The sequence below is a fragment of the Bombus affinis genome, chromosome 15 (genome assembly GCF_024516045.1).
Source record: "Bombus affinis isolate iyBomAffi1 chromosome 15, iyBomAffi1.2, whole genome shotgun sequence".
Lineage (NCBI taxonomy): Eukaryota > Metazoa > Arthropoda > Insecta > Hymenoptera > Apidae > Bombus > Bombus affinis.
Window position 1 is genome coordinate 4030642 of NC_066358.1, and position 21293 is coordinate 4051934.

A 21293-nucleotide genomic window follows, 5' to 3' on the forward strand; every position below is an offset into this window, starting at 1 on the left:
TCAATAAAAAATAATTCTCTCCTCGTCATCCAATATGATATTCAATACAATATAATATTTTTATATATTCTGTTGTAGTCAGAACTACTACATCGATTAAATTTTCCTGAACCAAATAATTTACAAAAATTCGATTAAGAATCCCTATGGTAGATTGAATCCGAAATTGCGCAGTGCTGGGTACCGAGAGGGAGTGATACGTCTTTGAAATGAAAGAGCGCCTGCGCTAGGAGCAGCACGGCGGTGGTCGGTGCAAGGAGGGTAACGGTGACCCAGGGGCGGCAGTGCGGGTTCAGGGGGCGGCGAGGGCAGGTGCCTCCGTTGGAACTACCCCTTGACAACAGCCCGCAGCCATTCTCACCTCCGGCCGATCTTACGTCGCGTAATTCTCCTTTCTTTCGACAATCGAACATCCGTCGATCGCGGTGATTCTTCTTCGTCTTGCTGGAACAAGGCTCACGCGATTCATTCAGGTAAATCGAACGAATCTAATGATAGTGTTTTTTTTTTCTTGTAATAATTACGTAAACGCGATAAATTGGTATTATTGCGAATGACACCTACAAACGATCTTTTGGCGGTAGTGCGCCTCTGGGAGCTTATTTGTTGCGCGTTAAGCGGCTCCGATTACATAGTGCTTCCTGTTGTGGCATTATCGTGACACCGGTGTAATTCTCCGCAGAGAAGAACCTGCAAATAGGCACGTATATAATCGTTGATTACTTACCAGTAAGTGAAGACTCATCGTAAGCAGCTTGGGATGCTGTGAACGTGCCACGTCTCGATGTTTGTTCTTCATTTATCATTTTCTTTGTCATTCTTATTTCTGTGGTTGATTAAAAATGTTTCTTCCACCGATTTCGAAATACGGTGCCGTTGAATCAACTAGATTTGGACGATGCCTGTTCTATTTCACTGTGAAAATAGGGAAGCAATTACGCAGACATGCGGCAAGGGGTAAGTTACGGTAATAAATTGGTAAGAATACGTCTGACGAAATATCTAAATCAAAAATATTCGCTCTTTGGAGGAAACGAGAAATAAAATAGGTGGGCGAGTTCAAAAGAATTATTCTTTTCAGTGCTCTCGGGATTTTATGGGTCATGAGGGACAATCCTATTACATCTTGCTGGATTTCCCTGTGTCTATACTTACTTCTTTCAGTGATATTACCTTCTTTCTTCACACATATCGTTATCCTATGCTGAAAAACTCGTTTAATCGCCCGATTTAATTAAATCATCGTACTGTTAAAAGTATGCTTGATATAATGTTGCAAAATAAATATTCGTATTAATTGTAATGGCGTCCGTGATATCGAAAGTTACGCTGTTTTACACTTTAACCGATTTATTCGGGGACAAGGGTATCCAGCAAAATGAATTTATTCCGAAATTAATTTATTGATAACAACGAGTTTGTTTGTATAAGACATAGAACTCAATAAAAATTCAATGTTTTCGTTCAATTTTCCGATATACTACCTTATGTTTATACATGCGGCTAATCGATATTGTCCATATGTGTTTTCGGTCCATCGATTACAGCAATTAATCTTTCACGATAAAGGCTACATCGCGGTCAGCAAGTTTAATAGTTTGCTTTTAATAAATTCAGTGTACTTTGATATCCTGCGTAAAGTATTTTCACGGTACAATTAATTTGTCAACAACAGTTCATTTATCTACTGACAAAAGTGAGTTAAAATACTAAACGTTCATTCTATTAACGCTAAATTTCATGGCTTCTGTAATTTCTCGCTGATAAAATAAATCGCCTGCAAAGAAAAGCAAGATCCCTTTTTAAAGAGAGAGATCGTTTATCTTAATTTCGATTAACGTTATTCTCTTGTTATAGTGCCATAATGTATTGCATTGTTAAAATGGCATCGGGGATCCCCTAATTCTCAGCTAATGACGAAGAGCACAGAGATTATATTTTATTCATCGACGACTTTGTTGATAGTACAGGGTTAGATAAGGTTGTTACAAACACACGCTATCGATATTTGAAAGATAATGTGCTTTAGCTTCATCCACTATGTATATAGACAAAAGATTAAGTCATCCTTAGTTGTTCTATATTTCACGTAATTCTTTAACCTTTGAAATCACTAAAGTTCTCGAGCACCGAATATCTTAAATTTTGATCTCTTAGAAATATTCAATTCTTATCTTTTTGGAATTGTTTTGCAATTCTTAGAAGCTAAATTAGTATCATCCAGAAAATCTTTTAGAAATCCGTTTTCGAAAATCCGACGTTTTCTTTTTCTGAATGCCCTAAATACGTATTTAACTCAAAAATATCTATTGCTTTCGGGCCTGAGTTTTTGACAAATTCTGTGCTCCACAAAAGTCTGTAAAAATGTATAAAACCCTTGAAAGGAATGTGCTGGTCTTCATAGTGTGTTCGTCATCTTTGTAATTATCCAATTAAATTTTCATTTATAATTTTCTGTCTATTTCCGTCTCTCTCTCTCTCTCTCTCTCATGCGAAATAAGGTTGGAAGGTTGAAACAATTAGCGCAGGCGATGATGGATGTGTGTAGCACGTGGACACATTCTGCTTGCCACGATAAACCAAAGTCAGACCTTGACTATGCACAGAAAGTGTTGGCTCTCTAACATTTGAAAGTTCAAAAGTACCTGTAATTATGTAATCACCGTCCATCGATAAACATCTGTGAACGAGCATGGAAATAAGGTTTCGTGGTTTTAATGCTCGCTAATCGCAGGTCAATTTATGTATTTCTTTTTCATCTTTACGATGTTTCCATGTTTCTTCGATTATTATTGCTGAAAAATTAAAACGTTCGATCAACTGTCGAGTCATTGTTGCAAATGAGTAATTGGAGACCGATCGTTGCAAATTATACGATTCATCGGAAATAAGACCGCAACTAATAATGTTTGACGTTCCTTGTCATTTTTTTAATTATTCAACATTGGAATCAATGTCGTGTCTTAAACGAACGTCGTTCGTTGTTAAGGTCGCGTTAATGTCAAATCATGCGAAGTCACGGGTTCGAAGATTATCCGAAGTCACAGGAAAGTTATTTTAGAGATCGTTAAAGATCGCTTTACAGTTGTATAGGGTCGTTCCGAGGACACTCTATCTCACAATTTTCGTTCATACGACATAAAGATCAGAATAAACAGTCGAGTATAAAAAGGGAAATTTACGGAATAAACCATTACAAGAAAGTTTTTAGAAATTCAATGGAAGAGGAAGCAATATCATTGAACATGTTATGAACAGGGACATAGAGTCACGTGTTTTATGGCCGACGGAGGCCGACTGAGGTTCGAAAGTTCGTGCCACTTACACAATCATCTCTTGGTAATTAGTTTCAGCATGGAGTGCCCCGAAGCGATGGAACGAGGCCGGAACTTTCGTCTGCTCACCGAGGAAGAGCTGCCTCGACTCTTGGACTTCCTTGCTGGCTATCTGCCCGAATCCTTAAAGGTGCGTGCAATTTCCCTTTGAATTTGCTCGGCTCACGTTTACGCAAAAAAATTCAGGAAATCCTGGCAAGACCACTAGAGTTTGTAATTTGTCTTTCCCTTAGAGTTTCTATTATGGATTACTGAAATTACCCATTTCAAATACTACCGTCTTCTATTTGTATATCACGGCTACTATTTCATTTTCTTCGTACCATATTTACTTGTCTTCGTTCAATTTCAGATATTTAATCGTTATTTCGTAACAGTCTTTTTGCTCAGAAGATAAAAGACACGAGACATTTCGAATATATGTTAAAAAATGAAGAAATAGATAGAACATGCAAATTCTGAAGAGAATGGAATAGGGTTTTACGGTTGAATGCTGTATAAGTTAAATTTCTCCGTAATTAATGGTACCTTTTCTCATGCAAAAACCAATGAATCAGAAATTACGTGCCCTACGGAAAAACTTAATTCGTTTCGTTACACGTGCAAATTAGGTTTCCCTTGCTTGAAAATATTCCCCGTGCCTGTCGGATGCCGTGTTTTCGACTAATAATAATTCCAGCGATCGATCTCGAGCGCGTTTACATTTCGAAAAACAAAATAACCGGTTCCGAATAAATTATTCCAACGCTCGCATAATTACAGTGGTTCTCTGGAAATTACTATATTTTTTTGCGGCATTAATGCGAATACGTGAAAGGCGGCTGATTTACGAGATTCGCGGGCCAATTTTTGCGGACGAAAATTTAATTAAGAGCTTCGCGTCATCTTCTGCTCAAAAACGCGATTCTAAATCACGCTACGAGTGCCAGACGAGACCTTGAATTTGGTTAGAAATGCAGGCTAGGTGAACACATAGATCTACGCTGCTGTAGAAAAGGTGACACGTAAATCTACGCGCGCTGAATGCACCACGCGATTAATATCGCAAGGTTAAGGTCCTTGGAATTCACTGCGACGCGATAAAACAACCCACAAGGAATTTAGTGCGAACGAAGGCCAATACCTGCACGCGCTTGCCACCTTTAAATTATCGCTCCGCAGCCTGAAGTCCTTGGAAGACGTTCACGTTAGCTTTCTATCCTAAACTTGGAACACGATCGGCTCGAAGACGTTCCAAAATAGACCTCAAGTTGATCTAACCTTCGTCACTTTTTATGATTTTAACTTTCACTATACATGTATTCGCATCTTCCGTGAACAAGCTGCATCCTTTCTACCCAGGCCTAATTTTTCTTCCCCATTTACTATACAGGCTCTTAACGATTTGTATTTATTATTATAAAAAGTTCGCTATATTGCTTCGAGTCTTGAAAACATATCGACAGAGAATAAATGTTTAACTTAATTAAATGTGGAACTAAACGGATGGTACATTTAAGAATTGAAATAAGAAATCCTTACGATCTTGACTTACAGCAGCGCGATCTTTAGCCCGTCGATTATTATTCGATGTTACATGTCAGATAATGTGGTACGGGATAGCGTCCCTGGTGTCCGAGATTTATGATAATTAGACAAATAGATCCTCGCAGGACCCAAGAATCGAAAGGTTCTTCGGAAAAGAGAAAAATTCGCTTTGAAGAAATGCACGAATAAAACGTCGCATCTCGGGTCGCATAAACGATCTCGTGGAGGATTAGGATAAACTTAAAAAATGATCAAAGAAAGGACGAGTGAAAGAAAGAAACAATATTTGAGATAAATGTACAGTGAGAAGAAGAAATAGGGACACAGAATCTGTCGTGGAGTTGGGAGAAAATTGGCCGGGCGATAGGGGGAGGATATCCGCAGCACTCCCGAGGGAAGAGGGGGCGAGGATCGACAGGATGAGATTACCGGTGTAAAGGAAGAGATCCTTGCGTAGTATTTCCGCCGTAACCCGGTATAAGTGGTCGGCCGTTGTGCTAGGTTAGTGTCAAGGTCGTAACCGTGTACAGGTCGCTTTGTGCAACGGCGATATTCTCGCCGGGATATTTGCACGCAGGGTCGTAAAGTGGCGCGAGCAACGCGGCGTGATATTTTTTCTAAGTGGTACATAGAAAGCTAGGCACGTATTAACGTATGATACCAAACCAAGGCTGAAATCTCTTTTCTGACGACACGTTTCGATAGATCAATCGCGTGTGCACCGATTACGCGATGTTAAAACGTGTCCTCGTGTTCATCACCATCGCCGTGCGTTCGCCACGTTCAGCCATGTGTATAAAGGTGATATTTTTTGAACGACTGTACCATAGCTCATTTTAACATCGCGATAAGAAGTTCACTACGCACAGCCACTCAAATGTTTCAGGACATGCGCTATTTTTAATAAATTTCGATATCTAATGTAGATTATAAATTTCAAATCGCTCGACGTTGTACTTATCGATGAAGTACTTCTGTGAAACAGATCGCGTCCCCATGCATACATTAGTATCTCATGAATGCTAATCTCCTACACAGTCAGGGAACTGTATTCAATATCCATTTGATCGATGACAAAGAAACGTATAAAATGGAAAACGTATGGAAAAAAAGTTACTTTTTAAAATTATAAAAATATTTTTAACGATAATATCGATCACCGTTATCGGTCATTTATGATGCTATCTCGGCTTATAAACTGCCTTCTACGCACGCTGTTGCAGCAACGTTCGCCGCATGTAGTGGCCTGACAAATCGGCAGGTTACGCACCGTACACCGAATCTCGGGTGTCGAAAGTCTTGAAGCCGATCTCCACCGAATTCATTCGGCCGACGTCGTTATGACATCACAACCACGATCGATATACCCGGCGAACCGGAGAGACCACCTTCAGCGATATCAGTATCATCTGTATTATCAGTCTTATCGTTCAAGCGTAATCGGCATCTCAGTTCATCTTCTTGATTTTGGTGTTTTCTTTCCGTTCATTCTCCTCGAGTATCACGTTCCGTTCCTCATTGTTACGCTGCGTCGTTATACGTACAGTTTCTTTTCCTTAAGTTTACTCGTGCCGTTTCGTTCCTTTTCTTCGTTATAGTGTGTTCGCGTTAAACATTTCATCTCAAGCATCGATTATAGGATCTTCTTCCTCTTCCTTTTTTGTAGCATTTTATACGCATATCTATAAAATATCAATGGAAATAAGAAAGTACTGTACGTAATTTTAAAGTTTCTTTCTAGAAAAGATACCACATAGTATGTATCTATAATACAGTACATATCTATACTAAATGTCTCATAACCATTCGTTACGACCTCGGTATTTTCTTCGCACGTACTGCTACAGTAATAGGTATCGATAGACGTTCAAAACACTCGAATACCTATAGTAGGAATAAGCAACAGCCTGTATACTTTTCCCTGAACACCCTAGCACATAGATCGAAGTAATTTAAGATATCGTAATAAAGGCGTAATTGAAATTTGTAATCATGACTGAATTGTGCATTATACAGTAAACCTGAAGAATTTCGTGTCAGCAATGTTAAAATATTTAAAGCTAAAAACGGCGAGGGAACGAATTTACAGAGAGACTCCGCCGGCATCGATCCATCTTTTTCTCTTTCGCCTTTCACTCTCGAGCCAGAGAGTTATCGATCTAAAAAGAGCTTTGTTTGTTGCTCGTCGACGGCTGGCGGGACTACCGGTGTTACGACTGCTGGCCACGCCACCTCAATTCCGGTACCGATGTGCAAGGTGTAGCGGAGTCAAGGCCAAGGTTGCGTTTCCATGATCAACGCACGGCGTTGATCTCGTAATCTCACTGCGATATCGACAGAGATTCGTTCTTGCGACACTCCATCGGAATTCGATGTTGTAAGCGTTTAATGTTATCGAGAAAGTCGTCGATTGCTTATCTGCGATCATAAGCTCTTACGTCTCGTATAACGTTTATAATTTACCATTTGTATTATGCCAGGCACAAGCGATACATAATCTTCTCGCGTTTAGGCTTTCTTTGAAAAAGATGATCGAAAGGTAGTTTTATTGCGTTTTATCATTTTGCAATCCTCATAGCGTACTTCGCATCACCATTCTTCGCAATGGATATCTTTCGAAAACTAACTAACAAAGATACAAAAATTTGGTCGTGACCGGATACAGACGCACCGTCTTTAATTTCTTGAATGCAAAATTCCAAAAGATGGTTCTGTTCAGATCGCAAGGAATGGTTCTCCGCAGTTGTTTCTTCATCTATTCTGCGAGCCCGCCTCGCATTAGCAGTTTGCGCGATTCGGAAGAATTAACGATGACCATTGGTACTCGCGTTGTGTGTTATAATGCTTGGCCAGCATGAAACGATGGCGCATGCCGGCTACGTCATTTATCCTCGAATAAAGCTGTGCCAACCAACGAAAAGGCAAGGTCAAGGTTGTGTCCGGACGTGCACACGCGATGCCGTACGGCTTTTTCGAATCCGCATTTGAATCGATGCTCCTTGCACGCTTACAACGCGTCATGATGATCCTTAACGAGCAACGACAGCCTGTCTCGAAGAGGTTCGATAATGAGTAGCTTCGCCGGACCACTTTTTCAATCGCCTCTTTCTTCTTTTGTTTCCGTGACAAGTGGATGAAGCGAGAGAAACTCGAAGTCCAACATACATCATCTTTTCTTCCTTACATTAGCTCTTCGGCTTAGGGGAGATTGTCTACAGCGGTAGCAAGTGGCGATGAGGTAAGATAACTATAGTACACTACTACTAACAGCAGTGTACATAATGGCACCATTTCGTTTCTTTTCTTTCATATAAATAGGTACAGTTAGTATGACCTGAAGAAATATCAATCAACTGTTCATAAAATAACGAAGTATTTCTGTTACGGTAATATTCTGCTTTTTGTTAAAACAGAATTTGTGATACGAAGCGTGAAACACGTATACATTGGTTGCAAGTATATTCATTAAGGAAAAAGGAAAAATACGGTTATATATTAAAAATAATAAAGCTGCCAGGTCTCGTTTATTCGCCACGTTAACGCATGTTACGTGTTACTCTATTATTATCTCTAAACCGGGTAAATTAGCTTGCATGACTTTTATCTCGCCAGCAATTTGAAGTTTGTTCAATAACGTTGGATTTTTTAAGGCCGTGATAAGGTAAATAAACTTCTTTAGTTTCACTTTTGCCGGTGTATAATAAAAATGAAATTTTAAAGAGAGAATGAAAAAGGAACTTTATCAGTGGGTTTATTTTTAAGATTAATTGACATAGGGAATTAGATAAGAAGGGATTGCTGAAACAAATTTACGTGTTAATATTTCACTGGATATCAAGATTCAATTTCTCAAAATTAATTTTATGTATACGAGGTGCGACACGTCGAGCGCGAAGAGAAGCATTTTCGCTCGAAAGACACCAAACGAATCGGCACAATTCCTGCAACTTTCTTATTTGCATCATCTCTCTCGGCTCTTTTCACGATCGAGCCAGTGATATGTAAATTTACGCCGGTCATACTTCACGCGATGCATGTGAAACATTTTATTACAAGACATCTGTGCTCACAAAAATATTTCAAGTAAAAGCGAGCACGTTTACGTTCCTTTTTCAGAAAACGAGATGCGGGGAATTTGCCTGTCTTTCATGCGGCCAAGGAAGCTAAAATCCCATACGCCTGACGAAAAAATGAAACGTAAAAAATAAAAATAAAAATGATAGAAAAGATATCGGCAGTAACGGGCAAAACACTCGCGACTACGTGAAACTACTGGGTCGTATTCAAATTACAAATTAAATTGACGTGTGAAATCGCTAGAACGTTCGCAGTGTATCGTGCATGATATTCGTCCATTCTGTCTGATGCAACGGTTATATAAAATCTAGGACAGACTACGACGTTCCGCAATACTGTCGATTATTTACTTACTTTCAACCGAGAGGTTGTTACGGAGCTGGTAGCTCACATGATGCATCTGCATTCAATATGTATATTCTCCAATCGATACAGATATCACTAGAATTTTAAATGGTCGTCTGTTACAGTTATTGGCAACCATAGTCTTTTGTAGCAATATGATTCGATTTCGATGTCTGTTGGTGGCAAAAGTGGTCGAACGAATGGAACTCATCGTAACTGTTTTCCCCCTTGCAAAATTGAAAATCGTTACGATATTTGAGGAAGAAAAAGGGAATGCTTTAGACACGAACGTATCAGAGGTAGCACGTGTTTTATTTTAAAAGCCGACGTCTGGAGCGTCGCCCTTGGCTAGATTACTCTTTATCTTGCAGCTTCCCTGTAAATATACACCTTTTCATCTCAGACGTTGCCTTTAGTCAATGCTCACTACGGGAAAGAAATCCACCCCTTAACTAACCCAAGAGCTTGTACTCTTCTAATTCTTCCGCGAGATGAAAAGATTTCCAACTGTTTCTTCGCGGATCCACAGCTTTGTAACTGCTACAGTGCAAAAAGATTACTTGTCATTTTGTCCGTTTACTTGGCAAGGTGGTTACTCAGCTGGGAAACTACTGGTTTGAAACAGAGTACAAACTCTTCGTCGATTGTTTGCAGCTTTTAACGTAACTGTCCTCTTTGTTTTACAGTTCCATCAAACTTTGTTGACCTACATGCATGACAGAGTATGGGATTTTAATTTCTACGTAGCTAATAACTGGCCCGAGGACGCGATCTGCTTACATTTCCCCGGAATGACATTATCTGTGAGTATAAAATAAATCTCCATTCGTTTCAAATTATACTTTAACCGCGACTGATCCTATCTCGCAACAGTGCACTCATACTACGTTTATTTCCCTCGAGTATATCAGGGAAAAAGATATCGAACATTGTCCGTGTAATTTATCTTCTCTCATAAATTTATAAGATAAAATATTTTAAAGTCGCTTCTATGAAACAAAGTACTCGATGATTCAATTAAATACTCACGCGGATAAAAAATGTAAAATTGAAAAAGGAATGTGTACCCATCTCACGAGCCTTTGGCAAATTCATCTTGTTTCCGAACGTATCGCGTAGAGGTGCAGAAAAGTTGGCCCAGATACTTGCTTGGCTTTCGGCCAATCTTTTGTTTCACAGCCTTGCCAGTTCATTACCTGACCTCAGTCGTGACTCTTCTAATCTACACTCTATCTCGCTCGATGTTCTTTACTTAATTAACGTGTCCGCAATCTTGCGCGTTCGATAACTTGTTACCGTTAAATTCTCTCGTCTTTTCCTGAAATTTGCCAATTCGTAAATCAAAACGCGTGAACCTTGATATTTTCCATTGTAATTATTTGTTTGATCGCATTGAAACCAAGGTGCCTAAATTCTCCAAAGGGACAAAGTTAAATTTCAAATGGGATTTTACGACGTTAAAAGTCGGGGCAGAGTAAATCTGAACGTTCGGCGACAAAACCCAATGATAAATAATTCATGCGCCCGAGGACAAGGCCTTTCACAACTTCCCTTAGTTTTAGCGCCGGCAGAAGACCAATCTCTTCTTTAACGTAATCACTTCATCGACTTTCAGCCTCATGGTTTGCTGTTCGAGAGCGTGGGCGTCTTTTGTCCTAACGACCGACTGGAACTACTCACATTATTGAGGAACGAAGATGTTTTGATCGATTGGTCGAAGCCTTTGTACATTAACTTCATACACTATGCCTTAGCGGAAGAGTTGACACGTCTTTACGAGGGGATAGGAACTATAGAGAGGGTGGCTGGAGATGTCTACATGTGCGCGGACCCGAACAACCTAAACTGCGTGGAAGAAGCTGACGAGGACGCAGATCCTGACATACAAGTTCAACCGCTGAAAGCAGAACACGCCGAAGGAATTTATGAACTGTATCCTGCTAACGATATGGAGTGTCATGAAGTCTTTCTGCGGCTAATCAGAATCCTTCCAGCAGCAGGAGTCTTTGTTAAGGGAAGTTTAGCAGCGTGGATGGTCCAGTCTTACTATGGGGCCATGTTCTCCATGCAGACCAAGCCAGAATACAGACGGAAGGGCTACGGTACAAAATTAGCAAGGTAGACGAATCTTATCTTCTATTGTTATATCTTATATTTTCATGTTATAATCGGATCATTGCTTGATGAACTAGTTTAACACTTTCACTGCTACTGACGTGATTATTTGTTTCAAAAAAAAATTTGAGAAACTAACAAAACGGTGAACACCGTACTTAGAAAAAGAACATTAGTTAAAAAAGAGGCATTCCTGATAAAAACAGAATACATTTTCAGAGGTAGATCGTTATATTCTAGTAGCAGCGAATGTGTTACGGTAAATAATCTCGAAAAAGTCTTACACCAACGATACTTCTCCATTCATAATAGTAAAATCGTAGGTACTTGACCAAAAAAGTCGTCGACAAGGGGTACCAGCCGTTCGTTGTGATACGTCCTGAAAATGATGCGAGTCAGAGTTTATACAGGAAATTAGGATTTAAGAGGTTGTACCAAACCGTACGGATGTCGTTCATGCCGTCAACGTGGCAGGATGAAGAAACGAAGATGAACCGAGTTTTACGAGAGAACTTGGAGAACGCTGTCAGACAGCTAACCATCGAGCAGAAAGTTGCGGACGCGTTCAGAAATGAAGAAATGATTTCCATTAAGGAAGAAACCATAGAAGACAAGGAACAGATGTCGGAATGTCTGAACGAAACAGGGAATTTGTTGGCGGAGGAACCCGAGGAAGGATCCGAAGAGGACGAAAATCCTTTGGGAGAGGAGACAGAAGAAAGAATAATAGTGACCGAACTTTCGGTCGAAGGAAACGTCGAAGTAGAATCTGCTGGTAATACTGCAGAAACTGCGAATGGTAGCAATCAAGACGATGGGGGAACAAATACTGGGGACGCGGAGTAATTAAGTACTTACATGTTCGATTATTCGATAAAAGGTCCATGATTTACGTCGAGTTGCTCGCTCGAGTGTACGCTTTTCCTTTCAAGGCTAACGGAGGAAAGAGAGCGATTGGTATAGGGACACTAGCGAATTTTCCAGCCAAAAACTCTAACATTCAATTTATACATATAAAAAGCTGACTTGGAAATGCACTTTGAATAAGCTACAGTTCTTTAACAAAATTTTTCTTAATGCTTTTGCAAGCAAACTGAATCAAAGCAGCAACAATTGAAAGTATTAGTTGTGATATGCTTTTAGACTATTTATTCATTGATAGGTATGTTCTAAAGCGGTAGCCTTTTGTGAGGGAGAGCTCTCGAGCGACATGAATGACACTAGGAAAGAGAAAAGAAATTATTTTAAGAAATTTAACGATTTTACGGCACCGCGTTCGTGCGAGGCTTCAATTCGAGTACGAAAGTACGTAGATACGAGATTTACGTACGGGTTCCTCATATCAGACTGCTTGAAGTATGTCGTAAAGATCTCAGGAAACAGCTAGATGTATCCTTTGAATCGCCATGTTTAGATTGTTTCAAAGTCTATCTGTACCTGTTGTATTTGGTGGATTCATTGTTTCAGATGTTTGGCATTAAATATTTTAGCAATTTGTCAGTACACCTGTATGGAGTATATTTGGAAGTTTACCTGAAATTAATCTTTCGTTTAATGGTCTTTTCAGACCATTGACTAGACTTTGTCAGACTAATGACAATTACAACTGATAATCCTTGACGAAATAATGCTTACGTGTTCTTATCGAATAGCCTGTGAGTTATATAATAATTAATTAAATATAATTAACATGAATATTTAATGAGTATCGAAAGAAGAAAACTGAATGCGATCGACAAGCAAAGACACGAAGAACCTAATATCCTTTAGCGACCAAACACTATGATGGACTTTGAATTATGAATTGCATATATACCTGTCTAAACGATGAATCCTATGAATGGACAAAAAGAAACGAACGTGATGAATAGTCGTGGAACGCGCGACTGCTTAGAAATTTACGCGCTAAATCAATCTGTGATTATAATTTCCCTATATAAAGTAGCGTTTCGAACAAAAATTCAGAAGCCTCGTGCGACCTCGACACGCTTTCCTTAATACAAGTAGAAGCCAATTACTGTACCGGTGCGCTCGACCGTACTAAATTTCAGGTACGTTGAATTATGGGATAACAACATTGACTCGATAAGATTGAAACCAGGTAGTGAAAGATATTTTGTTCGAAAACTTATACTTATACTTCTAACGCAGCGTGCATGCAACGCTATGGCGTCATTTCGAAAGAGTAACTAATGCCTAATGTTAAGGCTTTGTTTCACAATCTGAAGAAATTATTATAATATTTTTTTATTCAATACAGAATAAATTCTATAAATACAAGAAGTAAGTTCGAAGTAAGACCTGTGAGTATAGTCACCGGCACAGCGATCGGTTTAGCGTGCGAGCCAATGATAATAATAATAAAAATAGTTAATAGCGATCATACAATTAATATTACTATTAGTTACAGAATATACATGTATAATATGAATATACGCGCAAAAAGGAAGCCCGATCAGCCCGGTTCGCTTACTGAGAAAATCCTTTTTTAGAATTTAGATGGTTACTATTTGTATCATTTTTTCTATATTTTACAGATACGTTTTATCAATGATACTCGACGTGGCAAACACGTGTGAAAGAACAGGTTTAAGAAGGTCGGTGCTGGGACGACCGGGCAGTTCCTCGAAGGCCCTCAATGTCCCTCCTTTATTTTGGATTTTCGACGTTTCCGGGGGCCAGCTGTGATATTTTCCTCACTCCACTTATGCTCTGGTTACAGTACCGACAAATTTAGATTTAGACAATTGATTGTTAATGGAACATGCTGGGACTCCTTCAATTCCATTGATATTTTGTCACCGACGTACTTAAAATAGCGAATAAATTTGTTATTTCGTATTGTTTTAGTTATTGACTCTTAGAGGACCAAGAAAATCAATATATTGGCAACAATGGCGTAAAACGCAACACTCAAAATTATAGTGTCTTCAAGTTCACCTAAAAATTATTATAACACATGAAAAATTAGTGTCCTCTGAGTGTAAAACATTTTACAACAAAAAATATGTCACGTACGTTACCTTGACCACGTTAAGAAAAAAGATAATATAATTCATATCCTAACTCCAGTTTAGATAATTACGAGCATAAAACTGGATATAAAATTGATAAACGATTGGTCGTTTAAACGTATGCGATAATGTACATGTTTAATATCTGGAAAGAATTCTGCGTATCTCCCTATATTGCTTAAATAGCAAAGCTTGTCAAGTTCGTTTTGCCAGTTTGAGTTGCAACGTTAATCATAACCTGATCCACAAGCGGTCGCAATTTCGAATACTTTCTTACACTATGCACAAGCTCGAATAAAATTCGTAAATACGATTAAAGATGTGTAGAACGGTTATTACGAGAGATATGAATTTTCGAACCGAATAACACAGAACGAAAAGGGCACTGAATTTTAAAGTCCAATTAGTCCAAGATAATCTCAACTTCGAAAAATTTGCATACGTGATTTTGGGCACAAGAGAAAAATCATCGTAGTTCCTACATCTATAACTAGATAGCGAAGGTGGTTAGTGGCGCTATCGTCAGAACAGTTTTCCCTCCAATTTTAAGTTTGGCTGCGCAGTGCAATTTTCGATTCGGTTCGTTGACCGCGCCATGTCAATTATAATTCCGAGTGTGATAAAAGTGTTATTTCTTCCGTCATACGATCACTAATTAGTGCTAGAACATCGGTAAGATTCTGTTCTTTCTCAAAGATATATTTAAAGAAGCGTGATAACGTATAAATATTGGATAGATGTATGATCATACAATTTTTACAGACAGAGAACCCATCTCGATTCGAAACCCAGTTAACGGATGAATTAGCGGATCTATTTCTCAGCTCCATCGTATTGTCGTTTGTTCAGTCATATCAAACAATGTTTATAAATTAAGGTAAAAATTCACGTAATATAGTTTTTATAGTCATTGATCGGCCTGGCAGAAAAGGATTTCCAGCGATTAATGACGTGTGTATAATTCGCACAAACTGATTTCTCGTAATGGCCGTACGCCATGTGATTCCGTTGCATAAGTTTCAACCAATTAATTGCAAATCATTATTTCCAAATATTTGCTAAAACAAGTAAGAAATAATAACAAATAAATCTTGGAAACTAATTTTTAGACTAATAAAAAAATGCATTTGACTTTGTATTTAAATTTTCTATTTTTTTTTTTTGTATCTAGTCAAAAAGTTTAATTTCGTAGCACCATGCATTATTGATTAAAGTTCCGAACACATTTCTTTTTGTTTGTATTTTTTGCTATAATTTAAGAAAATAATTCATTTTCATTTACATTCATTTAATCTGTCTTTAAATGATGTCCCGTTTTTATGAAACAATTGCAACGGAAGGACATGAAAGATGTCTGAATAGAAAATTAGAAAAGAAAAGAGCAACAACGAAATAATCACTGTAATTAAATCTATACAAGCATGTACCTATTAGTTTGCTAATTGTAGCACCATGCAAGTCAATGTTTCGCGAAATAGGCCTAAAATCCGTCTATCGACATCTAAACATGTTTCTTCAACATATATTGTAAGTATATACATATACATATATATACATTAATATATGCATATATATCTGTATGTGTATATACATATATACATATATATGTATATATGTGTATGTATATATATTATGTATAGGAATATATATGACATATATATTCTTATATATTTCCTCGTGCACGTTGCCTTCCGCTACAACAAAATCTTTATCTGGAGCAACCACTTAAATTTCTGTCATATAATATATGAAAGTTATACAAAAACTGTTAAATAAATAAAAAGGGAATTATATCGCGAATGCAAAATTATCGGAAGTCTATTCATTATACGGAACGAGAAAACAAAGTTAACCTATAAAGCGTAATCCAGGGGAATGTAGCACGTCTATCACAAAGGTAGACATTGATTTTTGTAATTTGTGTGTTCGATAAAGGCAAATATTTTCAACGCGTGAGATTTTTTATGAAAATTGGACATTGGAAATGAGCTTTGGATAATAAATGGAACAAATAAATATGATTTTCCAACGGTGGTGTGATTTATTATGCACTTTTATCGACACACTTGTCCATCTATATCGACCATGTTCGTTAAATTCGGAATTGATAGTTATTTTACGTATAGTAACTTATAAAACAGTAAATTCTTACAATATATTATTTGTTGCCCGATTTCGACCACTTGAATATCATTACTGTTTATTTTTATTAATCTTTCACACATTTTTATGCTTCTCAAAATACATTCAACTTTTTAACGTAATTCTTTATAGATTCCTTTAAATTCTAACACTTGGTTTTTACAATAAATAATTAAATGTAACCGCACTTACATTAAACGTAATGATTAAAATTTACAAAGCACAATCGATGTCTATTACAATTTTATCAATATCGTATTTTATCTTCGTAAACACATTGTTTTATGATAATGATCAACTAATTATGAAAGATTCATCTTTTGACAAACGGCACTCTTGCACTATCAGCTGATTCATAACAGAGACCGTAAATATGCGTCATGAGTTAAACGTCAAACGTTCAATTACTCTTAGCAAAAGTTTGACATTTTGAAATCTAATCGATCACGGGATATTAATATTCAACGTAGATACACGAACATGAAAGGTTTCTTGAGTCCGTAGTTCGAACATGAAGCAACATATCACCAGGAGCACAAATTCTTACATCGGGTTAAGGTTAGAGAACACAAAAATCGGCCATGTAGTTTTATCTGCACGACGCGACGCTTGGGAGTGTCTGTTGGAAATCGAAGATGTCTTATCAATTAGTGGTAGAATAAGATTGTGACGATAAAAATATACGTAACCGCGAATACTAGAGTTCGAGATGAGAAAGAGGCGCACGGTGTATAAAATTGGTAGCGTTTCACGATGTACTGCACTAAGCGATCTACAAGAAGGAGAAGAGACGACAGGTGACTGGTGGCTTCGCCATGCGCGTTGCTCGCTCGACCTCGGCGTCGCTCGAGCACGCTCGTCATAGCTCGGGCGCCTCCGGCGGCGAATGGTGGGGCGAGCAGTGTATCCGTGACGTCACATAATTAGAGTAAATACAAAGTAGTCTTGATGGGACAGCGGCGTGCGCCGCACCGTGAGTCGCTGGTCCGCGCGCGTCAAACTTATATCGTTTCGATACACGCACACCGCGTTTGTGTAGCTCGTGATATATCGCGCTATGTGCCGTCAGTGTGTGTGTGCCAAAGGATCCTAGATGACTGTGGGAATAGTAAGTGACAGTCGTGCAGCAAAGAAATGGAAAAGATAGAGGTGAGCCGATAGTAATTTGAAAAAAATTTTGTAATTAAAAAGTTGGCTTGCGCTGGCTTAAATACAGATTCCGCGCGCCTGCGATCTTTCTCTTCCCTCCGCTCGTTGTGTCGAATTCACTCGATGTGTTCTCGCTCGTCCGTAATGCAGAAGTGACAGCGTGGTGATGAGTGGGGGAAGGGGTAGTCAATGGAGGGGAGACGGTCGTGTACTTAGACATCTGGCAACGAATGCAATTGTGTGTATCTTCAATGTGCCACACTATTAGAAGGACTGATTAACTCTCTCCCTCCTCCACCGTTATCAGCGCGTTGTCTTTCTCTGTTTCATTTTCATTTCTCTGTGTCAACTTTGTGATTCTGCGTTTATCTCTCTCGCACGTTTCTTAGCCTTCCACCGCCACCTCCTCCCCCCTTTCTCTCCCCCTCTCCACCCTTATTCCTCCCCCACTCTATTCGTTCTTTCTCTTGCTTATTCGTACGCTTGCTTACTATTTCTCTCTGTTCTTCTACGTTTACATGTCTCGCTCTTTCCCTCTTCCTCTTTCTTTATCTCTTGTATTCTTTCTTTCTTTCTTTCTCACGCTTCCACCAGTACACTTTGTGCTTCTTTCTCTCTCCCTCTCTTTTTCATGTTCTCTCACTCGCAGTTAGTGAGGTATTTATAGATGTGCCTTAACCCGATTTAACACAGCCACCTCGACTCGCATTGTCCTAACAACGATTTAATGAGAAATTACATTTTTCCCCGAATTGTTTAGCTGTTTTTTTTTTCGCGCTTTCTCTTTCCTTTTTCCAAAAAAAACATTGTCGAGATTAAATGGAATCGTGTGAAAGAAAAGGGTCGTAAGAGAAAACACAACAACATTATTCGTGCACACGTCCAAAAGTCGAATCGATAAGTACGTCCGTTATTATTAGGACGAAATATTATGGTACAACGGGTAGATAAATAGAGCGTCGTCTGTTTAAAGGAAATTTTAAGAGTGTATGTTTGGCTGCCGTGAGAAAAATATATTTAGAAGTGTTTCGTGGAAAGGATGTACAGTCGAATGAGAAGTTTTACAACAACTTTTATTATCGACAAGTTTCTACTCTCTCTCGCTCCATCTTTTATTTATGATAACGAAAGCGATTAAATTGGTGTTATTTACCACTTGAAATATAGCAACCATTGATCCGTAATTATTGATTTGTTGGCAATACTTTTTCGTTATTTTTAACGTAACTCGTGTATCTTTTTTTTTCAGTTTTCTTCTTTTTTTGTCATCTCCCCTTCTATTCCCGTGCTCCCTCCTTCTTGCACGCTTACTGACTCACTCACTCGTTTGCTCGCTCGCTCTCGCTGTCTTTATTATTAGTGGACGAATTGAAAGTATACATTTGAGAATTAAATCGATAATGCGGGGTCGCGAGTCACGGTTGTACTTATTATATCAGGGCCTAAGCGGTGAGCGTCATTTTTGTTATCGTAACTCAACTGAGTATCTAATACACGTAAAGCAGTCTCTATTGTCTTTTTCTCGCAATAAGAAGACAACAAACTTCTACAGTTTTTCGTCCCCTTTGTTCACCGTATAACGACTTAAAATATTCTCTCTGGCCTTTCGAATAAAGTATACTTTCCTGGCGAGCTATTTAGCGTCCATAGAAATTTTTGTTCCTTTTTGTCTGTTACTTTCTTCTTCTTCTTCTTCGTTTTTCTTGTCCCGTTGTTGCTGAAATGGGAAATACAAATTGTAAAAAATGCTACTGGCAGATGCAATAATAATCAGTGCGCCAGCGAAAATTCCCATCCCCTGCGACCTATACTCGAGCGTCTATGACGTAATAAAATTATATATTTATACGACGCGAAGCTATTTGGAGTATGATAAGTGAGGCACGGTGAAATGATGTTATTATGCAACATTGAATACTTATCGTATAAACTAAGTAATGTTTTGAGATGTTAATATTTCACGCAGTTTATATAAATCAGTGAATATTTTAATATAATAATATTAATAATAAATTTTTTAAATTTTAACCTCGCATTCGCCGGCTATAAATTATATTTGAACAATATACGGACAATTAAATATTCAAATTTGGTAATTCAATTTAAATAAACAATCGATGGAAAACAATTTAATAATCCAATTAAATTTAACAGAAAACATGTATTTCAAACTGTATTTAATAACTGGTAAAAGCAAACTTTATAAACAAATATATTGTCACTTCTATTTATTAATTCCGTGCGTTGCAGCTGGTTTAAATAATACGTGAATCGCGATTAAAATAATGCTCCGTCCTTGCGGCAAACAAACAAACATACATATACGTATGTATTCCTGGTTTTTCTGTACGCGATTCAAGAGTCGTAAAAAATAACAAAATATTTATTTTAACGTTGGCTGTAATTTCCACGAGATACGTTTTGTATCGAACGTCCTTCAATTCATGCATCAAATATAAACACGTTATCTTTCTACAATTTTTCGCACAGCAAGCACAACTGTATATTTGCTTGGTGTTATATTAAAATTGTTTCGAACGAATGGTCTATTTTTGCATCGTGAAAATTACGTCATGCCCTGACATGGCACTATTTACGTTTAAGGATTTCAATATTACACGAACGTACGACATCTCCAAAAAGATTAAATTCAAAATTTAGTGCGCTCGCCCGTAATTCACGTTGTCGATAACTTTGCTGCCTTTGTTCAGGCCTTTATAACAAAAACTATTTCTCACGGCAATCATTTTCTCTCGGGATTTATGTAATATAATATTCACTTCTATCGTTATTCTTTATTCTCTATCCGCGAACGTGTTATGAATCTATCGCAAATATAACAACGATAAAAATATTGGCCGTGCTTGTGAGATAATTATCTCGTGACTCACCCACTGACTGTTGTATTTTTCTTCTTCTTGCAGATCGTTAATAAATTTTATAGTCAGTTACGAGGCCATTTTATCTCTTTCTATCCTTCTCTCTCTCTCTCTCTCTCTCTCTCTCTCTTATTTATTCCTCTTTTGCTTCTTTATATTAGAATTATATTCGAATTCGTCATGCGTGTTGCGTTCTTCCTAGTTCACACTATAATTTTACCTCTCACGGAAAATTGCGAATTCCTGTTTTATATTTGTAATTCTAATACGATAACATTAGGGAATCATTCGCGAATCGCAAGCACGTCTAATTTCTTATCTTATTATTTCACGTATATATTCGGTAATCGACGGTGCATACATGTGGTCGCATACTCGTATTGTTTACATGGCTCTCTTTCTCTTCTGATTCGTGTATCCTCGTACGAGCTCGTGTTGGTACGCGTGACACGATGCGCGCGCACTTACACACATACAGCACGAGCCAAATTCAACGAACCGAGCGGGACAGGTGCTTCACTAACAATAGTGGTACACGCCTTTGAAAATGTACTTCAAATAATGATCGCGACGCTAAGCGCACTTTCAGTTATCGCGTAAAGCTACCGCGTACAACGCGTACCGCAAAAACCAGTCGCCAGATAAATTTTACGATCTTTCACCAGCAATGGAAATTAGCCGATAATTCATTCGCGTTGACGCGCGCGCAC

The 21293-nt window shown here is 38.2% G+C and overlaps 2 protein-coding genes and 2 long non-coding RNA genes across 9 annotated transcripts in view; 2 read left to right on the forward strand and 2 right to left on the reverse strand.

The window, feature by feature from the left end:
- The first annotated feature begins 269 nt into the window (after positions 1-269).
- LOC126924959 (uncharacterized) lies at positions 270-16442 on the forward strand. 3 transcript variants are annotated; one of them, XM_050740034.1, is made up of 6 exons: positions 660-957; positions 3348-3465; positions 9971-10087; positions 10900-11402; positions 11723-12249; positions 13937-16442. In XM_050740034.1, exons 1-5 carry the CDS (start codon positions 899-901, stop codon positions 12243-12245), a joined length of 1320 nt encoding a protein of 439 aa, XP_050595991.1. In that variant the 5' UTR covers positions 660-898; the 3' UTR covers positions 12246-12249; positions 13937-16442. The 3 variants fall into 3 exon arrangements, with proteins under 3 accessions (XP_050595993.1, XP_050595991.1, XP_050595990.1); XM_050740036.1 differs by lacking the exons at positions 660-957; positions 13937-16442 and adding an exon at positions 270-473 and having other exon boundaries at positions 11723-13070; XM_050740033.1 differs by lacking the exon at positions 13937-16442 and having other exon boundaries at positions 666-957; positions 11723-13070.
- LOC126924991 (uncharacterized) lies at positions 16430-17489 on the reverse strand. Its single transcript, XR_007713773.1, has 2 exons — positions 17245-17489; positions 16430-17174 (listed from the first exon to the last, which is right to left on the reverse strand). It is a non-coding gene; the product is annotated as an uncharacterized LOC126924991 (long non-coding RNA).
- A 16-nt stretch (positions 17490-17505) lies between these two features.
- LOC126924922 (mastermind-like domain-containing protein 1) overlaps positions 17506-21293 on the forward strand; it is a 172081-nt gene continuing 168293 nt past the window's right edge. For 2 of the 4 annotated variants that reach the window (XM_050739921.1, XM_050739919.1), the window contains exon 1: positions 17507-17704. Coding sequence is in view for 3 of the 4 variants with exons in the window: in XM_050739919.1 (XP_050595876.1) it covers positions 17690-17704 (15 nt within the window). In the remaining variant the exon portion in view is untranslated. Of the gene's footprint in view, positions 17705-21293 lie in introns of all 4 variants that reach the window. The other 2 variants (XM_050739922.1, XM_050739923.1) reach the window with 2 other exon arrangements.
- On the reverse strand, positions 18510-21055 carry LOC126924996 (uncharacterized). Its single transcript, XR_007713778.1, has 2 exons — positions 20596-21055; positions 18510-19421 (listed from the first exon to the last, which is right to left on the reverse strand). It is a non-coding gene; the product is annotated as an uncharacterized LOC126924996 (long non-coding RNA).

Excerpts from the sequence above, each read along its gene's own strand:
- LOC126924959 (XM_050740034.1), top strand. The coding sequence starts at position 899 with ATGCCTGTTCTATTTCACTGTGAAAATAGGGAAGCAATTACGCAGACA. Across the intron at positions 3,466-9,970 it reads ATCTGCCCGAATCCTTAAAG|TTCCATCAAACTTTGTTGAC; the intron begins GTGCGTGCAATT and ends TTTGTTTTACAG. Across the intron at positions 11,403-11,722 it reads TACGGTACAAAATTAGCAAG|GTACTTGACCAAAAAAGTCG; the intron begins GTAGACGAATCT and ends GTAAAATCGTAG.